This window comes from Nuphar pumila, chromosome 10 (assembly GCF_984573655.1).
Source record: "Nuphar pumila chromosome 10, dmNupPumi1.hap1.1, whole genome shotgun sequence".
Taxonomy (NCBI): Eukaryota; Viridiplantae; Streptophyta; class Magnoliopsida; order Nymphaeales; family Nymphaeaceae; genus Nuphar; species Nuphar pumila.
In genome coordinates this window covers 104,021,471-104,038,102 of record NC_143258.1, presented here as the reverse complement: position 1 = coordinate 104,038,102, position 16,632 = coordinate 104,021,471, and the positions used below count along the sequence as shown (strand labels likewise).

General features: G+C 40.4%; 1 protein-coding gene across 1 annotated transcript; it reads right to left on the bottom strand.

The window, feature by feature from the left end:
- Positions 1-10,546: 10,546 nt before the first annotated feature.
- LOC149827726 (VAN3-binding protein-like) lies at positions 10,547-15,927 on the bottom strand. Its single transcript, XM_090018565.1, has 7 exons — positions 15,553-15,927; positions 14,100-14,216; positions 12,105-12,477; positions 11,475-11,690; positions 11,261-11,310; positions 11,107-11,164; positions 10,547-11,005 (listed from the first exon to the last, which is right to left on the bottom strand). The coding sequence occupies exons 1-7, from the start codon at positions 15,925-15,927 to the stop codon at positions 10,782-10,784; spliced, it is 1,413 nt and encodes a 470-aa protein (XP_089874691.1). The 3' UTR covers positions 10,547-10,781.
- Between the last annotated feature and the right edge of the window lie 705 nt (positions 15,928-16,632).

The window sequence follows — 16,632 nt, the reverse complement described above, 5'->3', positions numbered from 1 at the left end:
TACCAAACTTCTCATGCCATTATTTAGGGGTTTGTTTTAGTCCATATAATGACTGAACAAGTCTACAAACTTTATTTTCATTACCAGGAGTCACAAAACCCTCAGGTTGATCCATATTGCGACCCGCCCAGAGTTCGCCGCTTGTTTTACCCCTTTTTGAGTACTTCCGCACTTGCGCAATTGTTTTAAAAAAAAAAAGTGTATTGTCCAAGACCAGGTATACCATCTATGGTGGTAATTCCTCGTGAGGTCGTACGTTTCTCAGACCAGGTGATCCGACGTGGATCTTGTTAATCATATTAGTGGCTATTGACCCCGTGAGCGGTCATTTGTGTTGATGCATGTATCGCAGTGCTTTTCATTGGTTATGGCATCTGTTGAGGATTAGGTTCCCAAAGGATTCTCTGTGACGGTATGTATGATCAAGATCAGGTAATCCGGCTAGAGTGGTAGAATCTCTGTGAGGATATGCACTGTCCAAGAGCGGGTAGCTGCGGAGACGGTGAACTGTGAGGAAGTGTATTGTCCAAGACCAGGTATACCATCTAGGGCAGTAATTCATCGTGAGGCACTTTGCTCTGTAATGTTAAAATAACTTGTTCACGTACTTGTCATGTAATGCACACGCATGATCGCTCGCACTTGTGCTTTATTTGCTTAGTTTGTATCATTACATTGGACTATAAAGCATGCTCTCACTTGATTGTTTCGTACACACTCGTTACTGCTTCTCCTTGCTTATAATTATGCAATGCCTCTGTCACTTATATTTGTGCAAAAGTTAGAAAGCATGTGGTACTATTACACTTTGCACGTGGCACATCCTGACACTCGTACTGAGTAGTGCGTACCACGAGTGGTACATGGCTTAAGGCATTGTTGAGTGCACATGGTGCACTTACTCCATGATATGAAAAGACTGAAATTTTGAACACCATAGGGTATGAAAGAAAATGACTTGTTTTGGGCTCAGTTGGAGTCCTTGAGGAATGACCCTTGTGTTGAGAATGGACTCTTATGTGAATATACCCTGAATTAGAAAAGAAATAATATGGTGTTGTGACTGCTTTCACGAGCAGTGTGCTCTGTTGGCCGCGTGAGGCTGAGCACGTGGATGGGCAGGCCAAGTCCTCGGTTTACGTACCCCGCAAGGACCACAAGGCAAATTCCTCGTTGGGAGGTATGAATGAACATGAGCCTAAGAAAGATAAACCGCTTCGCCCCATTCACAAAACGGTTCACCTTGGAGAGGGTAGTACAACTCTGAGTGACTTGTCGTTACTACGACACGTGTTTTGACAGGAGCTGTAGCGTCCTTTGGCCTCCAGTCATTCAGAGTTAGGGAGGTCGAGGTTACCTTTTTAGGACCTCACTACTGCAGTAGTATTGATTGCAATCCTTGCCTATGCGAGCGTTTTCTCCCAGCTGCGTGCTGCTCGCATGAGGTTTACTCGGTCTGTAGCTTCCTCGGTTACCACACTAGAATTTGAATAACAGACGCCGGGTGCATGTCTCACAAAATGTGAGGTTCCTTTGCGTACCCGAAGGAGTAATCAGAAGAACTTAAAGACTCCAATCAGCTGACTTATTGTAGTTGCTACTTTACTTGTTCAGTAGTTTTTACTTTACAATTACTTTACTCGTTCAACTGTTACTTTAGTTACTCAGTGGTTTAGCACTTGTTACAGTTCAGTTACTGTTTGAGTTGCTTGCTTTATAGTTACTTCAGCTCTGATACCAATTTGTGACGCCCCCAGAATTCCCGACTTTGAAAATCCTTATAAATTTTGGATAAACTTTTTTTTTTAAAACATTGCGCAAATGCGGAAGTACCAAAAAGGGTAAAACAAGTGGCGAACTCCAAGCAGGTCGCAGGGGTGAAACAACACTAATTTGAAGCAACTTTTATTATTTATAAATTTACAAATGGTACAACCAATCCCTTTTTATAAAATCACAACTGCCATGATCCTCGAAGTGCTAGAAGTGTGGGTTCATGTCCGCTGCCGCACATCGAGCTCCATCGCACGCCTAAGCAAACACCTGTATCCCCATAAAATGGGGTCAGTACTCTTTCGAGCTGGTGAGACAAATCAAGACACAATATACCCATGTGTGGAAAATGAGAGCAAAGCTATTCATGACATTCATAGCATGCTTAATTACAATAATTGAACAAGTATAGCATAAGCAGGTATACAAGAATGACAAAGCTACACATGGAGTAATAAGTGATAACAACAAGCTTGAGTAAATGCGATTAAGCAACGCATGAGAAAATAATTACGACTATCCATTTCACGATTCATAGCAATTAGCATAATATGCATCAAGGAACATAATTAACCAATGTATCAACATTTGTAGCAAGGTATGCATCACAGAACATAATCATCCATTGTAATAACACAAGAGAAAATATGTCATGCTGAACAGATAATTTTCCTTGATTGCACATAGGTATAAGTGTGCATATATGTGCATCGTGCCTCAAACATGTGAACTAGCAATATAACGATGCAAATCATTGATCATTATGATGAGACAGTTAGAAACATTTTGCCACGGTGAAGGCGTGACTCACAAGTTGTGTAAACGCACATAAACTATGTATCTCTACCAAAAGCGAGCTCGTCTCGCAAAGTGGGTCCATCGCCCACAACAAAACTCGCCAAGGAGTTCCAACATCACATAAGTCTCATAAGACCATAATCCCAAACATGTATCTCAAGAATCCCTTCGTACTTAGGGGAAAACATTCAATTGCCAATGTGATTCGTATACTCAATTATAGCAAATATGAATATGTGACTGCATTCATTTTGTGCGCTAGCTTACGTGCTAAAGTGTGTGTGGCCGTGTACATGCCATTCGAACACCATCAAAAGCCACGCCACGAACACATGTTAATACTCTTAAATAAATATATAATTTGTGTCGTGCCTTGAGATGTTTTATCGTACATTATGATACTTAGCACATGATGAAACACTTACAAAATTTGTGTCGTGTATGACAAGAGAAGTGTCATAGTTGCATTCATTTGTTTGACATACGACTTAGGTTTCGTAGTTATGTAACAACCTTATTTTACTTGAAGGCATTATACAAGGTATTCTTATGCGAATATATTAGAATTGGCGATTTTGGATCCGGAGTTAGTCCAGATCCAGGGACGCCCCAGCCCCATTGGGCGCCCCTCTGGATGGACGTCCTTGGCTATGGTGGACTAGCTGGTCAAGGGTTGACCAGTTGGGTGGCATTCTTGTAAAAGAATGCATGAGTTGAGATAGAGGGCCACGATTGGCCATGGTTTAGTTTCAAAGCTCATGATGAAGCTTAAGGCTTCATCATGAGGGACGATTTACTCGCCGCACTTTGAGCTTGTTAGCGAACCTCCGAGCTGCAGCCCATGGGCCTGCATGGGTGCTTATGACACCGGTTTCAAATATTCCAATAACTTCATAATTAATTTTGACTCATTATGAATTGCACAATGAGGGTGCGTTGTCCAATGCAAACTTACGTAAAGATGGTTGTACATATTTGTAAAATGTATTAAATAAAGTTGTTTCAAATCAGTGTTGTTTCACCCCTGCGACCCACCCAGAGTTCACTGCTTGTTTTCCCTTTTTGGTTTGCGTATTTGTTTTCAAAAAAAAAAAATTACCCTAAAATCCAAAGGATTTTTAAGGTTACAAATCGGGAATTCTGGGGGCGTCACACATATAGATCTCTTCTTCAAGATCGTCATGGAAAAATACAATCTTCACGTCCATTTGATAAACCGAGAAATCATAAATAGAGGCCAGTGCAATAAGCACTCTAATTGTGGTCATCCGTATAACTGGAGAATATGTGTTAAAATAATATATTCCTTCATTTTGTTTGAACTCCTTGGCAACCACTCTAGCCTTGTACTTATCAATGGATCTATCTGGTTTTAATTTTTTCTTAAAGATCCATTTGCACCCAATAGTGGAGCTACCACGAGGGAGGTCAACCAGTTCCCAACTGACATTAGAGACAATGAAGTCCATTTCACTTTTTATGGCTTCTTTCTAATGTCTTGCTTCAGGTGAAGCCATTGCATCTCAGAAAGTGGGAGGATCATCCTCGATCAGGTAAGTGATATAATCACTTCCCAAATCCTTGGTAATCCGTGGTCTCTTGTTCCTTTTTTGTTCAACCACTTTCTTAAACTCATTTGGTCCATAGTGGGAACGAGATGGCTCAACCCTGTCATCCTTTCCACATGTTCAGGAATGAAACCAAAAGTTGAAGGTACATCTAAAAAAGAAAGATTCTGAAGTACACCAACTTTCATGAAAAATACATCCTCAAAGAATGTAGCTTCTCGAAGCTCAACAATAGAGTTTACATCTATGTCAGATATCTCAAATTTAATTACTAAGAACTTATATGCATAATTGTTCTCTACATAACCTAAAAAGACAACATCTACGGTTTTAGGACTCAACTTCTTTCGTGCTCTGAGACAAGTACCTTTGCAAGGCACCCCCACACTTTGAGCTATTTTAAGCTAGATTTCCTATTTCTCCAGAGTTCAAATGGACTACTATGCTTATGCTTCTGGAGAACTCTATTTAGAATATGGTAAGTCGTATTCAGAGCATTCTCCCACATATCGGTAGGTAATCTAGAACTCCCTAGTAGAGTATTTATCATATCAGTTAAGGTTCTATTCTTTCTTTCTGTAATCCCATTAGATTGAGGAGAATTTTGGATAGGTAAACTCATGAACTATGCCAACGAATTTGCAATATTCATCAAGTTTGTTAGATGTATATTCTCCTCCTCTATTAGACCTCAAACTTTTAAGTTTTCTACCAGATTGTGTTTTTGCTTCATTCTTAAAAATAAGAAACTTATCAAAAGCTTCATCTTTTAATTTTAGCAGATACACATAACAATATTTAGTGTCATCATCTATAAAAGTGATAAAGTACTTTTTATGATTTCTAGTCAACAATCCATTAAACTCACAAATATCTATGTGCACCAGATCCAATATTTCAAAATCTTTAACAATCGTATGGAATGGTTTCCTACATTGTTTTGCTTGCATACAAATTTCACATTTTTTAGTTTTATCTATGAAATGTTCAGGAATCATTTTCAAGTTCATCATGCGTTTTACAGAATTAAAATTCACATGGCCCAATCTATTATGCCACAAATAAGATGATTCTATATTGTAAGTAACATTAGACAATGAATCAAAAGAAATATCATTCTCTAATTTATTACTGCAAACATGTTCAACACAGAGTTTAAATAAACCATCATCTAAATACCCCTTGCCAATAAATGTTTCAGAATATAAAATAACAACTTTATTACATTTAAAATTAAACTCATAACCCTCTCTAACTAGACATGAACCACTTAAAATATTCTTTCTAACTACGGACACATGGTGTACTCTATGTAAAGATAGAACTCGTCTTGAAGGAAACTTCAGGTCCACTCGTCCAATTCTCAACACCTTTGCAGTCATTGAATTGCCCATAGTCACGGATCTGCCTACAACAACATGGTAGAAGACGAAGACAGACTTATCAGCATAAACGTGCACATTAGCCTCAATGTTAACCAATCACTCAGTTGACTCATAAACATGATAGATTTGCGGGTTAACAGAAACATACCCAACACTGGTCCCAACGACCTCAGTCACCATATTGACTTGAGACGTATCATCTGTGGTCCCATGAGCCTTGGCCTTCTTGGGAGGACATTCCTTAGCCCAGTGCCCAACCTGTCCACAGTTCTAGCAAGGTTTGTTCTTTGTCTTCTTCTGGATTTTGGCCTTAGGTTTAAATTGGTTTCTCATTGTAGGTTTTGCTTTTTTCCCCTTGCCTTTAAAAGATCTGGTCAACATATTCACTTTAGGCTGTTTAGTTGGCATCACAACTTGTTTCTGACTCTTATGCTCTTCCTCAATGGCTATAGCTACCATAAGATCATCTAGGGAGATCTTTTCTCTATGGTGCTTGAGAGACATGCTAAAGTCTACCCAAGACTTAAAAAAATTTTTCATGATGGTCATTACTTGAAACTTCTCAGGAAGTTTTATATCAATCTCAACCAAACTATGAAGCAATAGCAGAAACTCATGTGCCTGTTCAGTGACCGACTTGCCCTCAACCATTTGATATTTCAGAAACTTGGCAACCGAGTACTTTTCAAGACCTTGATCTTCGGTATTATACTTTTTGTCAAGTTGATCTCATAAGACTTTAGCAATGGTAGAAGATGAACTGTATACATCGAACAAGGTGTTGGATAGAGCCAACAGAATGCAACCACAACATATACCATCATTTTCTTTCCACTCTACAACCGCATTGACAGTGGCGGGATCAAGATCAGTCTCAGAAACCGAAGAGCATTCAAACTATAGAACATATAACAAGCCTATTGTCATGAAGTAGATTTTCATGCGTTGTTGCCAACGCTTGAAATTCTGACCGACAAATTTTTTAGGCATACCGGACATGTCTACTTTTGGTATAAAACCAGATGAAATCGACATGCTTAGAATCTTCTCTAAGTATGTTAGAATAAAAAACTGAATCATGATATAAATCAGTTTTTTATATAACATGATATGCAAATAAAATATTTGATTCAAATCGTAACAGGGTTCAAGCATGTCATATTCGGTTTGAAACCAAAATTCAGACAAAGGCAACAAATCAAACATATGCATGGAATAGAATAAGAACAACAAATAAAACATATTATTATTCTGTGAAAGGCTAAGGCGTATAAGAATACTCCCCTTAGAGAAGATTTGCCCTCACATACGGTGCGAAAAGAGTTTGGCATCCTTCCCTCAGGATACAATAGCCTCGATGATCTGAGTCGGTGCACTCCGTTGATAGATCGCTCTTCGAAGACAACCTCAGCAAACGACTGATGCAGAACGTTCTTTTTCAGAAAACACCCACAGAGAAGCGCAAAAGAGAGAACAGAGAGAGAGAAAACTGAGTCACTTGTGTTCTGTGAAATATGCATAACCGCAGCCCTCTAGCCAGGTTTTATAACTCCTGAACGGGTACCAAAACATGGAAGAGACCCTTTACTATTTACGAAGTAACGTGACCCGTTAACAGAACAATCTGTTATCCATTTTTCTTTTCCCAATATTTAATCCAAATAGAAACAATAAATGCGGGACAAAAAGAACATTGGACTTGGAATGGATATGGCCCTAAAGGGTCAATTACCTAAACCCAGTTTGGCACAACGTGACGCGACGAGTGCGCGTGTGTGTGTGGTAGTCATCCCATCCCCTTGTTTTTTGAAATAAGTGATATAATCTCTATGTAGGTTATAAAGCTCATAACCTTTTTGAGATTCTTTAATATGAGACTATTCCACATCATCAAAGTAAAAAAGCACTCTATAAAAGAGTGGTCCCCAATTATTATTTTTTTTGAATTACCTCCTCATCTCTTAGTACATCCAACAGTAGTTACCCATGTTTAAGGACTCCTCAAGAGGTGTCCCTTCTGATAAACATAAGAGATTAGTGGGAACAATCAAGATAATTGTTCCCTAACCAAAGGCTATAAAAACGGGTGTTAATGAGAAACCCGATTATGTGAGATCAAGAGAAAAATAGAGAAAAATGTTAAGGCATAAATTACCTTTTTTGAGCATTTTTCATAAAGAGAGGGAAGAAGGATTCTGCTCACCCATTGCTGAAGGTGCCGTGCTCATTGGAGGGCTGCAATCCGATTGAGGAGAGAAAGTTTTCCTTTGTTTCTTCTGCTTTGCAAAATACCATCAATCGTTGCCGGTTCTCAATGGCTTCTTCAGGTACACCTCCAGTTTATTTGCATGCACAACAATTTCTCAAAAGCCCGTCAACCTCATCAGCTCTCAACACCACCTCCCTCCTCAAATCCAGAACCCGAAACCAGCTTCTCTGCAACTGGGTTTTCAGCCACAAAATGAGAATTTTTGCATGCCAGCTCACTGGCAACACCAAAACACAAAATTGGGTCCTTCGAAAACCGGTTTCGGACGAATTCATGATGGTATTCGTCCACCGGAGTGCAGTTAACTCCAGAACCTGAAATGGGGTTCGCCACAATCAGGTTTTCGATGACTCGGGGAGAGTTTTTGTCCGTTTGAATGCCAGAGTAATCTGGTTCTAGGGTCCACTCGTCGATAACGTCAAAATCAGCAAATGGTTGATCAGGAGAGGGGATAGGCGACCTGGAGACAGGTTCAATTTACATTGGAAGGGTCTGATTGTGAGATATTGGGTTCATTTGGATCGGTCAAAAAAGCTACATTTTTTCTACATCTTTCTCACTTCTAAACGTGCAGAAAAAGTGGTGAAAAAACTGAGGCCTACTTGTGTCGGCATGGCACTTTTTCACCATGATTTGATGTTTATTTCATTCATGGTGAAAAACTATTATATCAGGGTTGCCAGCTTAACACTCCATGTAAGTTGCATGAAATTTTTGTTTCATGTTGAGGATGAGAATGGACTTTCACGGGAACGAGCATGGCTTCCTCATGAAAATCCTTTCACCGGGAGAGACGTCTAAAGGAATTTTCACATCAGGGGAAGCAGATCAGGTCATGCTGAACATGAGCGTTTTTTCTCATGCCGACATCGTGGCCGTCTGTTTGCATTTTGGATGAATGCCACGTGGTTGTGCTGACTTTTGAACTTTTAAAAATGCAAATGGGATGGCCACGATGTCAGCATGAGCAAAAACGCTCATGTTCAGCATGACCTGATCTGGGGCCTATATTGTGTGCATGGACTTTTCCCTACCTTTGGTTTGGGTGTTTGTGTGGAATAGCTAGAGCTTTCCTGCCCGCATGTACTTTTCTCAAGAAAATTGGATCACTATATTGGGCTGCAAGTATGTCAGGGTCCCAACCAGGAAGGAACCCAATCTCACCTATATTATTGGATACAGGTGGTCCATATCCGAATCCATGTTGGGTCCAGAAGATAAATGTTCGGGTCTTCTTGGATCCAGATCAAAATAATGTCTAGCCCAACCTGTTTTATCATATATTAAAATTGACAAAGATACATATTCCACTGGGCCTACTTGATAAAGCTTTAGGTCTGGAACCTATTGTGAGACATGAGACATCTGGATTCAACTTGCTATAACGGGATACAATCATGGGTCAATCCATATCCAACCATTTTGCAAACCCTAAGTCTGTTGTAACTCATCCAATGCAGCATATGATTTCACCCCATGCCTATAGTTTCTTTAGTTCCATTGGAGTTGATCAAACCATGGTGGGGTTTCATTGAACTTGATGAAGTTCCATTGGATTTGTTTAGATCATATCTATAAATGTCAATGATATTTGGAAAATATCACCATATAACCATGATATCATAAAAAAAAAATTTGGTTTGATGAGTCAATATTAGGATCTTGGTGATTTAAGGACTTTACTTTATCCACCTTCATCACTCTAAGGCCTTTTGGTGTATTGGTTAGCACCTAACATTAGCAACCATCACTTCTGGGGTTTGATTTTTGAAAGGTGCAATCTAAGACAAGGTCAACTAGACTAGAGGGAGAGCTGTGCCAAAGACTGCAGAACATGGTGGATTGTTAGGAACATGATGGTTTGAGGACTTGACTTTACGTACCTTAATCACCCTAGGGCCTTTTGGTGCATTGGTTAGGCACCTAATACTTTTAAATTGCCAATAATTTTAGAATATGGGAATAAGATCACAATTTTATTGAGATATTCTGAAAATGTTTTTTTTTCATACTTCAAAATATATTAGCATAATCTAGTCTCATATTTTTTGCATTATTTTAGATTCATTCAATAATATGGAGATTTTTTTTTAGATTTTATAATATCTTAAGAAATTGCCTAACAGAGATATTGCAGAAACCAATATTGGTTACCATCTAAGTATTTCTGAGGGGACTCAATATGGGACAAATATAACATAAGAAAGCAAATACTTGCAAACTCTCCCTCTATTTTCCCAAGGACCACTGACCATCGGATCCAGAATGAGTACTTTTATTATACTGCAATGTCTATCATTTGTTGCACTTCCTGCCTTTACCATGAAATGATAAAAGGTCCAAGAAGTTTAGGATTTTGTTCACCTTTAGAGGATACATAGACGACATTACAATATCCAGACTACCAGTTTTCGCTTGATAGTACTCATATATCAAAAACACATTTTTATGGATTCTTGATTCTTGAAATTTAAGAAAGCTGGAACTTCCAGGATGTTGGGCAGCGGGCAAAGCATAACTTTAATAACTAATGGCTTCTAGACATCATCTAAACACTACATACACTTTATCCAACGGCTAGTGGACATTTAGGGTATTTTGGAAAAGAAACAGAATGGAAGGTCTGCCTGCTGATGCATGACTAGTTGCAGTAAAAGGCAGAGGAATCTAAGTTTTTTGCTTTTTGACCGTTCCAAATGGTGAGTGAAGAGTCGCTTTTTTCTGTTATAAGGAAAAGAGAGTGACACCATTACTAAATCACAGAATGCCCTCTATTATCTGATACTATTTTATACAAAACTTATAGAGACTAAAAAGAAAAAGAAGAAAACCATTGAATACAATTTTACAGAACAAAAAGAACAAAAGAGACCACCATTAAAGACTACAGAGTTCCTCCCTTTTATCTTTTACTTTATAAAGAAAAAAAATGTATGAAGTGGGCCATGGAGGATCCTATGAAATCCTACTGCACAGGAGTCATAGTTTTCACCGTTCACACACTGTTGCCGGTCGTTTCTTCTCACTGGCAATGCTGAGCAGCCTTGACACCCCTCTGGTCCAGATTTCGTGTTCCCTCTGATTCCTGCACTCGAATTCAATCACTCCCCGAGCTGTTGTTCTCAATCCAAAGTACCGCCGCTGCTCGCTGCCTTCAAGCAAGTGTCTCCCTGGCCATGCCTGAACGTCCTTGCAGACCTCCAATACTACATCTGAGATCATGAATGTGGTTCTCAGTTTCAAATCACTTTGTCAAGTAAACTTAATTGTAATGCTAACATGTCAAGGAGAGAAAAGAGAACATGAAGCGTACTCTTTTTCTTCTTGGTGATAGTTCCTGCCACATGCCTACTTTTCATCTTAAGTGTCACCTGAATCCACAAGCATTTGCAGACATGAATTCACAAACATGGTGATCTATCTAAAGATAGAAATATGAAAAATTGAAAGAAAATGCAGTAAAATACCTGCCCCACTCTGTTAATATAAACGGAGACCAGCTTCCAGTGAAGGTCACCTACATCAAGCAACATTTCTAAGATCAGAAGGATAACAAACATGAAAATAATGGATTTGAAGGCCCAGTTCCTGACTCAGACTAATTTAGTTCCTCAGTTATGGCCAATTCAATGTCAGAATGGCTATGTTGTTTGTTACTGTTAGCACTTCTAGAAAGCTTACCCTTCCTAGTGCGTTTGAGGAGTTCCCCTCCTCTTGCCAACAATTCTTGGGAGGAAATGCCAAAGAAATTGTCCTCAGGCGCAAGCTCCCCACTGAAGGAAGATTGCTGGTTGTTGTTGTTGTTGCTGTTCATTCCTTTATCAACCGGTATCACTGCTGCGATGTTCCACACGTCCTTGAGAGCCCTTGCCTTTAGAGTTGCCACCCCACGTAAAGCTGCATCATTTGAAGAGTTCGTTAGACCAAAGACAACCAGTCGGATACAACACACACCGACCTCTTCTAGCCCCAAGTCATTTACCCTATCTGAATCGTAGACTTATATACACATCATTCCTTGAGTCTATGAAAAACATTGACCAGGCCTTTGTAACAACAGGGTTGAATCTAAAGGCTATTTCTATCAGGAACTTCATCAAGGTTCATATAAGGATGCATGCTACTTGTTCAGAGATCCAGACAGCAGGAATAATAGACTTGTAGCATTCTAAGTAAAGTCCGTTGAAAAAATTTGGCACAAGCCTATTGCTGCTGAATCTCCAAATAGCTGAATGATAGCCAAGACTTCGATCCACTAAACATTATCCAGTTACATGTAGAAACATTCAAAGGAATGAAAGAGTGTGTTACCCGTAGCAGCTGCAGCTGTTAACGTCATGATGTCACCAGCAGTTCTAACATTAACCGCAGAATTGATAACGGAGGTCAGGTGATCTCGCTCAGCACCCAGTGATTCTGCAGCTTCAACACACTGTGCTGCCACAAGGGTGGCAGCAGATGCGACGGCCACATCTGTTTTAGACTGTTCTTCTTTGGAGGAAGCAGCAGTTGCAGCAGCAATTGCAGCTACAGCTGCAGCTACTCCAGCAACGCAAACAGCAGCATGAACCTGGGCATTGTGTGTGCGAGCCTCCTCTTTCTTCTTCTCTCTCCTGTCTTTGAGCCATCTCCCAACTGTCTTCCCTCTGTAGTGAGCCTGCGCCGTGTTGCTCAGCCTGCAGAACTGCAATTGAACCAACTCATTGTCTCAGCAACTCACACTCAACCAAATCTCAGAATAACTTAAATACCAAAATTTGTGGATTCTTGGCAAGACAAACACATAAACAAAAGGATCCCAGCATGATTAGGCCAAGCTTCCAAGATTCAAGATCAGGGGAAGTTTACAGACCACACGACGCGAGTTCAGTCAGCTTTAAAGATATGGCCACAGCATCAAGTTCTTCTTAATGGTGTTTTCAAATAGAAATACCCACTTGAACCCGGTTATACCTCAAGCCACGCAGGTCTTTACATAATGCAACTCGAACAGAAGATGACTTGTTACAGTCCAAATGAGAGTAAATTCATGGTTGGTTATGCTTAGCTTAACTGGAAACGTGACCAAGTTTTTAGTCGCCAGTGAGCCCTAATTGGCACAAGAATTTAACAAGTTCTTAGTTGCAAAACATGTCTGCAGCTAGCATAACCATCATAAATCATTAATTTAAGACCATGTTTAAGATTATCCAGATACAACCCCCCGAATTTCCACCAACGTAAACCTCCCCAAATATAGAGCTACAAACCTAGCAAGCAAGTCAGCAAAATCCTTATGAGCTAAGACTGACAAGTGAACTATGTACTACATGACTGGCTCTATCAAGCCTAAGGCCCTGTTTGGAAACTTTCAGTGGGTGGTAGCTAAGGATGCAGTTATGAGCTAAGACTAACAAGTGAACTATGTACTACATGACTAGCTCTATCAAGCCTAAGGCCCTGTTTGGAAACTTTCAGTGGGTGGTAGCTAAGGATGCAGTTATGGAATTCCCAAAATTTCTGGTTTTAGTAAATCCACATGGTTGTTTGGGATAAGTGTAACGATTCAGCACGGGATTTACCACTTCCACTTGTGCAGCTGAAAAGCTGAAAATAATACTGGAAGAGCATTGGAAAGGTACGGGTGTGGGAACTGGTGCAGTATTTGGCAACTAGTGAAAAGTGAAATGTGGAACTGGAAGTGTCAAATATCACCTCAGTTCCATCATTTCTCACAACTTCATCCATCCCAAACGACTTTGGCGCTGGACATTCCACACTTCCCACTCGAGCTACCTCCTGCACCTAGTTTTCCAGAGCCTAAATAAGGCCAGAATTCTGATATATGAAGGCCGCTTTCAACATCAAGTTTCCAAAGTTAGGGGAAGCAGGAAAGTAGCAGACGAGATTTTTTTGGGGGTGGCGGTTAATGTAATTTTCAACAGGGACTTGGGGTAAAATTAAAAATGAAACTAGAGAGCAACCAGAGTTCTAGGGCTTCTAGCCAAACAAGTAGGGGGGGGGAGGGGCTAGAAACAAAAGTAGGCTACAGCGGGTTTCGTGCGGGAGAGAAACGCCGTGTACGTCAACAATTTATTACACGAGAATCCAAAAATACAGAATCTCGTGAAATTAATGGGTGAGCTTACGCTATTTCAAAACTTTTTTTTTAAAGGCAAGCTGGAGGGGTTAGGCAGACCCCACCAGTTATATAACATACCACCGGGTTTTGTTCTTGCAACGTCCCAACACGTTTAATCTCAAGGAAACAGATAGAGAGAACAAATTAGTGTCAAAATATTTGAGAGAGAGAGAGAGAGAACAAACCTTAATGTCGTCCATTTCGGAAGGGGAGAGAGGGGGGCTGTCAGTGAAGGACCCACCACCATTCAAAGGGCCGCTGCTGTGAGAGAGCCTCCCTGAGGTTCTGGGGGATACATCCTGCTGAATCATGGAAGGAAGGAGTTTCTTTCACGATCTCAACTTTCATTTAAGAATGAAGAAAATCACTAAAACACAGCGAAGCGAAGCTTATCTTGTAACCACCCAAACACAAAAAAAGGAGAGAAAGAGAGAGAGGTGGGGGAATGTAATATTCTCATATTCGGGACCACTCATATTTAATTACTTATGGAGGTAGGAGGGATGATAGAGCAGAAAAGGATAGATATAAATCATGAACTAAAGGAAAACAACAAATAATGGCAAGGGACGGGACCCCATTTGTTTAGAAGAGAGAGAGAGAGAGAGAGAGAGAGAGAGAGAGAGGATAAACATAAAAGAAGAAATTCATTCAGAAAAGAAGAGGGGACACTTCTTTTGTAGTTTCGTTGTCAATGAAAAAAATATATAAACTCTAAAATCTTAATTTTTTTATAGAATCTCTTTCCCTCATAAAAGCTGTGGAATACACAAGAAAAAACATGCATACAGAACAAAAAAGAGAACACCTTGTTCAATCACTAGGATCCCATTCTTTATACCTTTTCCCACTAAAAAAGCACTCGAGTACAGAAGAAAAAACACACAACGAGAATAAAACAGAACACCAACTTCAATCATGAATCCCCGCTTCGATACCCCGTTCTCCAATTTCATTTCTTCCAACATTCATCCACCAACATCTGAAACCACACCTTAACAAAACCAAAAAAGAAAAAGAAAAGAAAGAAAAACTCCCCAAAATCAACAAACTCTTGAACCCCATTTCTCTTCTTCTCTTCCTTTTCACAGAATCACAAACCACCCGAACACAAAGAAAATGATTCCACAATGAGAAGAAGAAAGAATACGAGGAAGCAATTTCAGTATTTCCTCACCACAGGACAACAATCCCTCAACACCCCCAACTCAAACGAGCTAGAAGGATAGAAGAAGGAGGATGAAAGCAAATGAAATGGTTTTAAAACTAATAATGATACTGACACCAACATGACCAACACCGTCAAAGCAACCAAAGAAAAAAAACAAGAAATTTGAGTGACATTTATGTCTCCCCAAAACGAAACAACTCATATTCTAATGCATAAACCACCAATTAACACCAACGTCTTCACAGAGCAATAAACCATCAAAAAGAAGGAAAAGATAGAGAGAGAGAAGTTAAATGGCATATACGTTAAATAGACTTCCTTGCCACAAAGCAAAACCGCAAAAATACTCAGCGACAACAAACTCACCGACACAACAAAATGGCAACGAGCTGCGGAAGAGAAGGAGAAAGAAAGAAATTTAGTAAGAAATGAATCGTCCCCACAAAGAGAGGGAAGGAACTACTCACAGATTGAGACATGATTCTCTCGAGGACGAGCTGGGAGGTGGCGGAGGAGGCGAAGGAGAAAGGGATTCCGGCGACGGACTGCGAGGGGTCCTCTAATTCCCCGGCGGCATCCTCGGGGATGGCGGAGCCGTTCTTGGACTTGCATAGGGCGGCGGCGGGGGAGGTGATGGCCTTCGACACCTCCAAGGCCGACACGCTCCACGACCTCGCCAGGAACTCCATGGGCTCCGTCGGTCCCTCCGGTGGCTCGAAGGCCGGCGGCCTCGAGCTCTCCTGCGGCGTGTTGGAGGCAGAAGAGGAGGAGGAGGTGGTGGACGAAGAGGAGGTCGACATGATGGTGGTGGTGGTGGTGGTGACGGTGGCGTTTTCTTCCATTGGAGGGTGGTGGGGAATGAAGTGAGGGAGTGGGGTGCATTTATACACAGATGGGTGGTAAAGAGAGGACAGTGAATATTTTCTCCACTGACGTTCCGGCCTCTGTCTCTTTTAACTGACCCAAATTTTCTCTCTCCTGTTTTTCTCTCTCCTATTCTGTTTCTCTCTCTTCTCTCGTCCCAGTCTCAGTCTCTCCTCTGTTTTGCTTGTTCCGGATCCATGATCCATCTACTTATCTTTCTCACCATCTGAGACGATTACAGTTTTGTCCTTAGGGCTTGGAGGTGACACTAGGATGAAAACTGACCGGTGTTGGGATGGATCATGGTTTAATGAGATCCAGATCCGATTTTTCACAACAGTGAATCTAGATCGATGGATGTTTACTCGGGAGCTCATTAGTGCTTCGGCTTCACATTTGTGGGTTTTGAACTCGCCACGTTCCTTTTGACCTTGATGCTCTAACCAAATGAGCGGAGCCCTCATGGGCTTCTCTATACAAAAATATAGCAACGGTGAATTCACAGAAAAAAATAAAAAAAGGGGTGACATCAAGTTCTTTGCTTGTGTATAGAAGATTAAAGAACAGGTTCTTTCTTATTCAGATCCACATCTAAATCTGACATAACACATTGATTTGAATCCGATTAGGAATATAAAATTATTCGATCAAGCATATCAGAATCTGAAGGATGAATCTTGTTG

What these genes read in the sequence shown, in the direction of transcription:
- LOC149827726 (XM_090018565.1), bottom strand. Translation starts at nt 15,927, where the DNA reads ATGGAAGAAAACGCCACCGTCACCACCACCACCACCACCATCATGTCG. An exon ending in CCGAAATGGACGACATTAAG is followed by an intron (nt 12,478 to 14,099) that starts GTTTGTTCTCTC and finishes GTTCAATTGCAG; the next exon opens with TTCTGCAGGCTGAGCAACAC. An exon ending in AACAGCTGCAGCTGCTACGG is followed by an intron (nt 11,691 to 12,104) that starts GTAACACACTCT and finishes CAAATGATGCAG; the next exon opens with CTTTACGTGGGGTGGCAACT.